This window comes from Simochromis diagramma, unplaced genomic scaffold (assembly GCF_900408965.1).
Source record: "Simochromis diagramma unplaced genomic scaffold, fSimDia1.1 OVJJ01000421.1, whole genome shotgun sequence".
NCBI lineage: Eukaryota > Metazoa > Chordata > Actinopteri > Cichliformes > Cichlidae > Simochromis > Simochromis diagramma.
In genome coordinates, this window is record NW_024387250.1 from 9,382,579 (window position 1) to 9,394,723 (window position 12,145).

General features: G+C 39.9%; 1 protein-coding gene across 2 annotated transcripts in view; it reads left to right on the plus strand.

The window, feature by feature from the left end:
- The window catches only part of rgs7a (regulator of G protein signaling 7a), a 51,006-nt gene that overhangs the window by 22,285 nt on the left and 16,576 nt on the right, over positions 1-12,145 (plus strand). For both annotated transcript variants that reach the window (XM_040001076.1, XM_040001077.1), the window contains exons 3-4: positions 3,115-3,211; positions 8,523-8,573. In XM_040001076.1, coding sequence (XP_039857010.1) covers positions 3,115-3,211; positions 8,523-8,573 — 148 coding nt within the window. The remainder of the gene's footprint in view (positions 1-3,114; positions 3,212-8,522; positions 8,574-12,145) is intronic.

The following is a 12,145-nucleotide window of genomic DNA, read 5'->3' on the forward strand; positions in this document are numbered from 1 at the left end:
ACATGGAGTCAGTCCGCTATTAGTTTATGACCGAATGGGGTCAAGATAGCAGTTACATGAAATATATTTGTCATAATAAAAAATTAACTGTTTATAAATTTATTGATAAAATTGTGAAAATTGTAACTCTATCATAGTTTGTTTGCATTCATAGTCCAGCCACAAGCTCCTAGATTTGACAGAAATACTGACATAGTTACTATTGTGTAATTACTACACAAATAGTGATGTAGTGACTGCTCCAGTCTCTGAATGTTAAAAATAAATTCAATAAAGTCTCCAATTTTTCTTAGTCAGCTAGAGCTTCCACCATTTCTATCAGTTTACTTTACCTGTCTTTGATTTAGACATTCACATCCTTAAATTTCCAAATAACCAGTAGTCATGAAAGAGGAATACAAGTAGTGAAAGTTACTGATTGCAGCATTGACCATTAAAATAAAATATTATTTCTCAGATTAGAATGTGGGGTATTGGACTGTGGACTCCTTTAGGGGAGAAGATCGGCATGCAATTGGTGTAACATTGCTATTTATACAAACTCGTCTGGTGTCCCAGATATTATTCACATGTGAGAATAACTAAAATCCAACAACAAACAACAGAAATTCAAGGAGGATTGCCAGAAGCAGTTTAGGTAGAGCTTTTTTTTAATATTAAAGCTAAGATCTTGTTAATGTGTGAGAGATTAAAGATGTTTTTAGAACTGTATTTTAGTGCTACAGGTAATTCACATGGTACTGTGGGAGCAAGAGATTAACAAAACAGACAGAAATATGCATTTCACCCGGTTTTTATTTTTATTTCCATTTCTAGGTGTCTAGGTCCAGACTAATCTGTCAGCTCTTTAATATTTGCACGTGCTCTGTCATTCTCAGTTCGCTTGTAATCACTAATTTTGATCATTTTCATCTTCAGAATTTTAGCCATGGGTCTTTATCGTATAACTATACATTCACAGCTGGCTCATGAACTGTCAAACAAAAAAGTCGTTAACATAGCTTGTGCATAATCAAAACAGTTTCTTTCTCACTGATATGGCCAAAAAATTCATTTTCACCTAAACAAAACCCACATCTATATGAAATGCAGTTGGATTTATTCATATTGTGTTGAATTTCCCTCATGAGCTGAGCTGATAAGTCATACTGTATGTGTGTTATATAAAAGATGGAGAGGAAATTAAATTGAAGGAGATGAGCGATGAAGTCAGACCTGCAAGAACAACACAACCCTTCAGTGTAGCGCACAGTTATTGTCATGTCAAAACACCAAACACAAAGTTAGATTTGCTTGAATACAAAAAAACCCACTGAAAATAAAATTACAGTGAAACACCTGTACGAAACATAGCACTTTGGAGCTTTCACTTGCCGCATAGTTTTTGAGAAAAAGACAATAGCAGCAAAATATATTTAACTTAAGGTACTCCTTCATATCCACTGAGAAGGACAACGTCATCTCATAGGATATGCATAAACAACTGGTGTTTTCACTACCTGTGCCTGTGTGGGCGGGTAAGTTAGAAGCAAAAAAGACAAAGGTAAGAATCACAACAGTATAAAACATGCATTTAACAGTAGCGTTTTAGCTTTTTTGATGCCTCCATGCAGTTTTTTTGTTTTTTGGAGCCAGAAGTGAACCATATTCATAAACTGAATAGGGGTGCTTTTGCAAAGACACACTTATTGGCCAGTTAGTGCTAACTACTGGGCTAAGATGATACTAGAATTCAATTCTAGTTTAATTGTTTAATTCTAAACAAACATCTTGGACAGTCTGTACAACAAAACAAGCCATAATATTAATCAGATAATCCACTAAATTAGACACATAGAGCACACACATAGTGAAGAGGTGCAATTTAATGATTAATGAATTTCATGACCTATAAATGTGAAAGCATTTTTTTACCATGCTGAAACCATGCATTTTGATCCTGTAAAGTTGGATATTTTAACAGGAGTCTATGACTATTGGCCCAACGACTAGAAAATTAGCAGTTTTTGGTGCTTCTGGCTTGACTGTTCAGCTTGGAAGTCTGCTGCTTGATTAAAATAAACCTTTTATAAAAAATTAAGTCCATCATTTATTAAAATGCAAAATTCTTAATTAAAATCTAAAACATTATCGGTAAAAAAAAAGTCATGTACGCTGCATATCTTCCTGTTTGCAGTATTACTGCAATATAGTTACAATATAGGTTTGCAGTCATCCATGTCATGGTAGTCGAGAGAGGTTGAAAAAAGTCGCAGCTTTTTAATGCAATCACACTATTCATACATTTTACAAATAATGCCATTATTAAATAGTAGAGTTAAAGTGGACAAACCTTGATAGAATCACTACAACTGAGGTTTGTGTGGTGTGTGGACCAAATAAAATGTGTTGATTTCTACGTACATATTTTCCATGTGTATATTTTTACACTGAGGGAAGAGTTTAGGGAGGTAGCTTGGCATCCAATTGTGGTGACGCGTCAGCACTATGCTCTGCTCTGCTTTGCTCCCTTCTGGGTGTTCTTGGAAACATGTCTGCCTTGTGTTGCCCTGCCAGGCCCTCGAGACGACTCCCAGTGCATTTCCATCTTTGCCATGTGTGCAAATGTTTGTGTGTTTGCATGTGTGCCAGTATGTGGCTGTACACCTGTTTTTGTCATTTTAACTTAATGTTAATGCCGAAGACAATAGAATATATTTTACAGTACTATTTCTAATGTTTGTCTCTGTTCTGCCCAGTTCATGTATGTGGTGGTTTGAGTACATAAATATAATGCAATGGATAATAATAATAAAAATTCACTGCTAGAACTCCAAAATTCAATAGAGACTGCAGAATCCAATAAGTGCAGCTTACTGGTGCTTTTATGTGACAAATGACACACATCAGAGAGATTTGTCAAAGGAGAGGCAGAAATCTGACAGCTGTGATGGTTAGTCACTAACTTTCTCGCCTTACTCTCTGTCCCCTGGAGGCGTGGCTGAACCACACAGAAACATGTTTGTATCTGTTGTACCTCTTTCTCTCTTGCACACACACAACCTCCACTTACTTATACAAGTTCACAGAAAGTACTCACTCTCCCTTCTCTTCCACTGTCCCTGTCTTGTGCAGATGGAGGAGGTAATAGCACGCATGCAGGATGAGAAAAATGGCATCCCCATCAGAACAGTGAAAAGTTTTCTAACCAAGATTCCCAGTGTTTTTTCAGGTGAGTTTTCTCTTCTGTTCTCTTCTCTTCTCTTCTCTTCTCTTCTCTTCTCTTCTCTTCTTTTCTTTTCCATTTATTGACTCAGACTCACCTGTTTTTTGGTCTTGAGATGCAGGCAAGATGCGATAAGCAATATAACTATTGCTTAAAAATGTTTTCATTAACACTGGCTGTTTTTGTGATCTGAATGCACTGTTTGGTTTTGCTAGAAGTCTCAGAGGTTTTGTGCATACAACCAACAGTGACATGTGAAGAGATCTAAAAAATGGAACTAGCAGTCATCACATGACAAGTCTTCCATACAGAGTATGCAGCTGTATTGATTAATTTTAGATCTGGCCTATATAATTGCATAATTCTGTATAAAATATGCAAACAGCACAGCTAGCAAGCAGCTTTACCAGTTACATCTGCAGGAATGGAACAGAACTGCAACATATGGTGACAAGTTCTGTTGCTCTGCATGATTGCATACAACCTGATTTTCAATAAATGTGGGATAATGTGTGTGACAGGATAAAGGACCCACGCACACAGTGTTGCATGTTGTAAGGTATTTATTTACAGTGTATCCCACATCTCCGTGCAGCTTTCCAGCTGCGTCCCTGTGCTCTGCAAACCACACACAGCTCCCCCGTCAGGTCCTGGCGTCCTACTCAAATAGGGAAGGCATGATTAGACAATGGTCATCAGCTGTTCTGGTCAGCCTCCTCTGATACCACACCTTGCAAGTGAGAGAGGAAGTCAGCCATGACTACGGACCACCTTGAACAAAAGGCTGGAGAGCCAGATACCACCGGGTGATCTAGACGTTGGCATCCTTCATGCTGTAGCCGGGCGTGATCCGAACAGAGGCTGAAATGGCGGTCCAGGAGGTAATAGCGAAGAGAGTCAACAGCTCACTCTTTTTCCACTGTACTGCACCTGGCCTCCCGCTCTGACAAATATTGCTGATGTATAGAACAGGGCGGTCAATCCCCCCTTATCTCCTGGGACAAAGCTGCCCCCAGCCCCAGCCCAGGGAGGGAAAAGTTAGGAGTGTAGAGCAACAATTCTTTACCTGCAAGAATGCTGCCTGACACTGCTCCAAATCTGGAACACCCTTTTGGGTGGGGCTGGTTAGGTCTGTGAAGCTGGACACAAAACCGAGCGTGGTAAAGTAGATAAACCAGCCCCAAGAACCGCCTCACCTGTTTTTTGGTCTTGAGATGCAGGCAGGATGCGATAGGAGTCGTTTTACCCATATGTTGACACACCTGCCTGCCTCCCAAATGGTACCCCACATACTGTACCTCCTTCTGTCCAACCACACACTCCTTCTGGTTTGCCGTGAACCCTGCCTGCCTCACGGACTCCAGTACCTTGGCCACACGCTGCACATGCTCCGCCTAGGTGTCACTGTGGATGATGACATCATCCAAGTAGGAGCAGCACCCGGTCCATGAGGCACTGGAAGGTGGGTGGGGCTCAGAACAAATCGAGCAGAAGTGTCTCATATTGGTACAAACCATATGGAGTGGAGAAGGGCGTTTTTTTTCCTTGGACTCTGCAGACAAGGGAATCTGCCAGTACCCCTGGTTAAATCCAGTGTAGTGAAAAAAATGAGCATTGTCTAACCGGTCCAGGAGCAACCTGTGGGATTGGGTAGGTATCAAACACTTCATTCACCTTGCGGTATCAACAGAGAACTGTATAGAACCACCTTTCTTCACCACAAGAACTATGGGGCTACTCCACGCACTCTGTCTTCTCTTACTCCCAGTTATACCATTTCAGCAAATTCCCCCTGAACAATTTGCCTCTTATGTGCAGGTAACCTGCAGGGCTGTGAATGCACCGTCATGCCAGAGTGCATTTCAAAATGGTGCTCTGTGAGAAGGGTATGACTGGGCAGGGGAGAGAACACATCTTCAAATCACTGTTGCAATGCAGCAACATCTGCTCTCTGGGCCTGTGTGAAATGGTTATCATAATCGGGTAGGCAGGAATGGTGGAATTTGGCCCCTCAATCCTCATCTCTGTATTTAACCAGGCTCACCAGAGAAGTGGTTTCTTGGGCTTGGGGCATATTCTCTTGTGATAACCTCCCCAGTGTGTATAGCTCAGCTCTTAGGTCTAGAGCGTATTGAATCTTAGCTGGGCTTGGACATTCATGCCAGTTTTCTTTAATCAGGTATTATTCAGTCTTATTAAGTCTTATTCAGTCACTCCACCAGCCTGTCAGTCTGAGGGTGGTAGGTGCTGGTCCAAACAGGTTTAATGTCCAGTAATTCATACGGCTCTTTTAGTGTGCGAGACATGAACGATGGCATAGGTGAAAGGTTGGTCCTTATAATTCCCAGGTGGGAGTCCCAGTGGTTGACTACCACCTGGCAGACATCTTTGAAGCTGTTCCTCGCTGCTGCAGTCAAGCTGAGAACTGCTGCCGGGGTTTTTGCAAGAAAGCACCTGGAGCAACCTCATCACCCACTCCTCCTTTAGCCAGAAACATGCCTCTGCCGTGGCCTGAAAGACCTTGTCGAAGGTCTGTGGGTCATCTCCCTCCCCCATGCTGTGAAAGGACGTCACTGGGGCCGGTGCTGGTGAGGAACCAGCTCAGGCAACTCTCTGCAACACTTTTGTCTGGTGCCCAGACTGGTCCCACAGCTGTTCCAATCGACGGTGATGCACCGCTGCCTGCTCTCGATGCATCGCCATCAATGCTCTCCTGCAGATGAGCTACAAACCACACCCCAACACAATGTGTAAAATGTAAACAAAAACAGGATTAAATTATTTCTAAGTCAATAAAACAAAATAATATTATTTTGTCAATGATATGGCAACAAAAATAATATGATAATAACATTTTGAATATTGAAGCTAAAACATTTGTATGTTCAGTTTTAATGCTGAACAGGGGGATATTTATCACCGTATCCCCTGATTCTTTTATCCATATCCTGCAAGTGTCTCCACTGAAGACTCCAGACTGTAGTTTTTATAGTTACTGCTTGAGTTTTTAATGCATTGATGCCTGAGGACCAGAAGATCAAAGCAATTCACTGCTGTTTTTTGGCCTTGTCCCTTACAGGGATGTCTGTGGATTTTCTGATTCTTGTGACTGGATAATAAAATGAAATCCTCAAAGTGTTTCTTTATGTTGAAAAATGCAGTCCTTGTATTGTTGAACTATTTGCCCATGCAGGCTTTCATAGAAGGGTGAAAAGGTAAATCGATTGCATTTTTATAGCATCACAGACAATTCAAAGTCTTTTATACCGCAAGCCAAAAATTCACCCCTTGATGTATACATCCACACAGCACTTTTTCTATCAAACACTTACACAACAATGATACATAAAGAAAGTTTTCAGGACCTAAAAATAAAGGTTTTCTGTTTTTACTGGCATTTCCCCCCATTTTTCTGTGTTGTGCATGATACCTACTCCAATAGATTGTGCCACTATTTCATATCAAGATGCTTGATATGTCTGTGATACAAGATGTCTGTGTGTGTGTGTGTGTGTGTGTTTGTGTTTTCAGTGTGTTTTTGCTGTATTGCGTTTATATTTTTAAGTGAGCAACAGAGCCATGGCTTACAAAATGTCTGGCTGCTGGTGAAAATATTTCTATAGATGCTCAGAAATGTCATATCACAGAGGTCAATAAACACTTCATATTTCTGTTTTTTTTTTTCAAAGCGATGTTATGGCATGAACCATTTACAGTTCATTCAAAAGCCTGAGTATAATTGTTGTCCTTTATTTATCCTTAATTGTTATTATTATTATTGTTTATCCTTTATTTAAGTATCAGCTTTATGTTGATTTTATGATTTTATTTTGTGTAGAAGATATTTTCCTTTACATTACAGTGTAAAATTATTTTTACAGCTTTTAATAATAATAATAATAATACAATACAATAATACAGTTTCATACTGTATATAAATTAAGATAGATTTTCTTTCTATTATGTATAAGCATTAATGGTCAGCTGTTAATGCAACTGTGTGCTGTAATATTTAAACAATACTTCATATATAATTTATTTTAAGAATAACATGATGATTGACAATAGACAACTTTAGCTTTTGCTGGTTTTTCATGTTATTGTCTTATTCTGAGACATGCATACATTTGTACCCACACACACACACACACACACACACACACACACACACACACACACACACACACACACACACACCGCCACACAGAAGGGTACAGACCAATCTATGGTCATGATATTAATTAATTCAGAGAACAGCCTTGTCAGAGGATTATCTTACACATCTCATTTAAGCTCTCTCTTTGAAAGTAGGTCAGATTTGGTAGTGTGAAAATGAGGTTGTATTAATGATGTTAATCCATGGAAAATCTCATCTGGTTATGGGGCTCCAAAACGCAAAGGGGTGCAAGACAAAATGAAGACAGACTGAGAGGGAGCTCGATGGACAGAGATACAGCCACGGGGCTCGAATGTCTCCCTGCATGAATTCCCTCATGTCTCCATTTCACACCTTTTTTCCCTGCCGTCTGTGGCTTTCGTCTGCACACACACACCTTCACCTGTCAGTATGACAGACAGTAATAATAGCTTGCAAAATATATATTTAACCAAAGTGCCAAAGTCACATGGTGCGCAGTGGTGTGAAAATGCCTGGGGACGGAGGATGCTGTTCTAAGATTTGAATGTGATTCATTTTCAGGTGGAGAAGAGGCTAAATAGCATCCATCATGTAAAATGTTTCTCCATTCCAGAAAAATGGCAAAAGGAATACACAAATCATCTGCAAACCACAAGCATTACTCAGATGTTTCAGTTGTTGATGATAGTTTGTTTAAAATAGGGCCACAGCATCTTCCTCCTAATTCTTCTCAGGTTTTTGCTTTTGTGCTCTCGTTTAAACCCTCTTTCACTGTTTAGACAATATTCTGATCTGTTCTCATTTTAGATCCTGCCACGCATGTCACAATCTGTATAAGACGCTTCAAGTCAGATAGATTATTTTAATATACTACAAAATATAGGCGTCATTATCCAATTGTATCTCTCTCTGGTCATTTATATTTATGGACGTCACACAAAAAGAGCCAGCTTGGAGAGGTACACAGAAAAAAAAATGGTAATGGATCACCTTTTACCCACCTACATGGTGCAAGGTGAGAGGAATTGGTATGCACTGTGATGATGAGGAGGGTTGACTAGGGTTAAGAGTTTCATTGTTTTCCCTTTCATTTGCATCTCCTGCAAAATGTGCTCCAGCACAGCGTGAGCATATTAGATATGTAAGTGAGTCATATGTATATGCTTTTTTCTATTTTAGGTTCTGATATTGTACAGTGGATGATGAAGAATCTGGACATTGAAGATCAAGGTAAAAGCCAAACACTGAAATGCTTATTACTGGTGTATGTATGACACCGAAGTTGCCCTTTTGACATCAGGGTCAGCAAATAGATCGGCAGTAGTGGACAGCTTGTGAAAGCAATTTATCACATGCTTTCCACAATTTGTGCCAATATTAAAGTTGACCTATTGTGCTTTATATATAGACACTGTAACATTGTATTATTGGAAAACATTGCATGTATGTAACCTCAAGTAACCCCAATAATCCAGCGCTCAGTTTCGCAAAGCTGTTTCTGCTCTTTGCTCTGTATGATATCCCTAATGTGAACACACACAGACGTGCTGTTCATATATTTTCTTTGTAAAGCAGAGCCAATCAGAAGAAAGCAAGCTTAAAGGAAGAAAGAAAGGACTGAAAGGACACTGGATTAACTGAGAGGTTTTGCAAATGCACTGAATTAAAAGAACAAGATCAAAATATTGTTACTAACAAAATTGTGGCATATTTTTACTGGAGCCACTTTGCTAAAATCTAAATAAATACAGCCACTAATGCACTTCCATTTTCATTTCCCAAACATCAGTTTTCTCAAATGGCCCAATTAATACTAAAAATATGAAATTTCAGGATAGCATCATTACAACTGTTCAAGGTTCAAGGTTCAAGGTTCTTTATTTGTCACATGCATAGTTATACAAGTATAACACACAGTGAAATGTAGGCTGACACGCTCCTCGACATGTGCAAAATTGGGGGGGGGGGGGGGGTGTAGAGGAAGAACATATTATATAATATATATATATATATATATATATATATATATATATAGATATATATATACAGACATAGTATATACACTGGGTGAATGTGCAGTAGTAGCAGCAAGCAGGTGAATTCTGTATATTAATGAATAGACATCTGACTATTTTACAGGAGACAATATAAACATATTTAAAATTAAAGGAATTTGAAATGTACATTGTGCCTTGGTTTAGTGTCTGGAAGAGTCCTGTCTCAGTCAATTATAGATGATGTGAGAGGGCGGGTGTGTGTGTTTAGGGCACGGATGGCTTGGGGATAGAAGCTCCTCTTGAGTCTCTCTGTCCTTGCCCGGAAGATGCGGAACCTTCTACCAGATTGCAGAAGTTGGAACAGTTTGTTGCCAGGATGGGACGGGTCCTTCAGTATCTGCGCTGCTCTAGTCCGGCATCTCCTGGTGTAGGTGTCCTGAAGCGGGGGGAGAGCAATCCTGCAGCAGCGTTCTGCTGTACGGATCACTCTCTGGAGAGCTTTTTGGTCCTTCACACAGCTGTTCCCAAACCACGATGTCATGTTCTGTGTGAGGATGCTCTCCACAGCGCCTGTATAGAAAATCCTGAGGATCTTTGGAGAGACCCTGAACTTCCTCAGTTGTCGTAGGTGATACAGGCGCTGCCTAGCCTTTTTGGTCTGGACCTGAATGTGGGCAGACCATGTCAGGTCTGAGGAGATGTGGACACCAAGATACTTGAAGGACTGCACCCTCTCCACTGGAGCTCCATTGATGATGATGGGCTTGTAGTCTCTGTGCTGACCCCTTCTGAAGTCCACCACCAGCTCCTTGGTCTTGATGACGTTCAGCTGGAGGTGGTTGTCCTGGCACCACGATGCCAGATTCTTCACTTCATCCATGTAGGCCGCCTCATCGTTGTTGGAGATGGCACCCAACACCACTGTGTCGTCAGCAAACTTCACAATGGTGTTGGAGCCATGGGTGGCCACACAGTCTGAAGTGTAGAGGGAGTAGAGCAGTGGCGAGAGGACACATCCCTGAGGTGCTCCTGTGTTGATTGTTTATACCATTCCTCGTGTTTGCTGGTGGCGTAAATGAGAGGACAAGTGCTGGTTAGATACTGAATAACTTGAATCCAGATGTGTTGTCACTTAGCTCTAAAATAAGGAGTAACACTTCACTTACTTGCCATTTTCAAACCTATGTACCATATCATATTACAGTAGGTAAAAGTCAGTTTGTTTTCTTTTTTAATCTAGTCTTTTTGTGTCCTTCAGCTGGTTTGATTTTAGCGCAGTATAAAAATGTAGAACTGGACTGCCTTGAGAGAGCTGCCGAATCATTAGTTGAGCCTCTCATTGCACATGATATGACTCAAAAGTGGGCAGGATGAACTGTGACAAATATGGGAAGTTAAAACCAAGTGTTTCTTTTGAGAGTTTCTTGTGTATCTGATCGTGTCTGTGCAATGTAGGTGTTTCTACTTGGATATTGGACTGGTTATGTGCGTGGGTGTACATTTCAGTCTACTCTAGTGGTTGCCTCAGTATTGTACAATCAGTTCATACAGTAATTGTGACTCATCAACTCACAGTTCCTCTGTGTGTATGTAAGGATCTACCTGTTTTATGAGCTGTGCATGTTGATATCATAAAGGTTGTTATGCATGTATTTAAACTGGTGTGTGGGTGGTGGGGCGACGGTTGATGCAGCATATTTATGATTTCATGTGCATAATGAAAGAGTTTTGAGACAAGTGGACAGTTTGTCCTTGTGTGATTTTTTTTTTTTTTTTCATTTCCATTTTCGTTTTAATTATGCCGAGGAAAATACCAGTCTCTGAGTTTTTATATTTGCTCAAAAAAGATTACGACTGCGTTATTATTTCTGCATTGCATCTAAGGCATCTGTAATATGCTTAAGAATGCTTAATGTGATGCATTGGAACAAATATCCACTCTGTTGGATTGTGACAAAAATCTGGCAATAGTTTTTATGTCATTACATCTACAATACCCAAAATACTTTGTTGTGAGATTCATTTTGATGAAATTTATCCAAAACTGGGTTTTTATTTATTTATTTATTTTTAACAAGGAAGAGTCTAAAAACGTGTGTCGACAGATGTTTTTGTCCTCTAGGACAACTTTTTTTAATCTGCCCATTTTGCTTTTTGCAGCACAGGTGCTGTTATTAGCCCTGTGGTAAACACAGTGTTGTGTATAACTAAATGACTTTAGCACAGAGCAACTCCTTGTGGGGCTGACAAACAGCAAAGTGAAATGCAATTAATTAGGCTCACAGCATGATAGCAGCAAGTTTATTATGTAAAAGAGCTTGTATCAAAGTTGACTGAGGCTGTAGAGCTCTTTTGCTAAATGAACGCCACAGATAATATACTGCTGCAGCCCAGAAGAACTCATTATCATCCTATTTGGCCGTGTCTATAGTCTCCAGTCTTATTTTGATTTAATTTGGCATTGGATTAGATAAGAGAAATCCTTGCCTCAAAAGTTCTTGACAAAAGTTTTTGATGTCTCAGCATAAGGTATTGCACAAGAAGCTCCTGACAATAGCACAGTGATTATACTTTGCATCATCATTCGCTGATTTTTAGAAAACTATTGATTTGTTTAGCATATGAACTGCTGGCAGTAATTGCTTACCACGTTTGTCATATTCTGCAGTTCTGCTCATGAAGGGGACTGGACGCATAAGGAAAAAAATGTGAACGAGGCGCCACTGGCTGACATGATCAGCAACCTTAACATTTTGTAGGTCAATCATTTTCTGAAAGCAGACTAAAGGCAGAAAGATCGTAGAG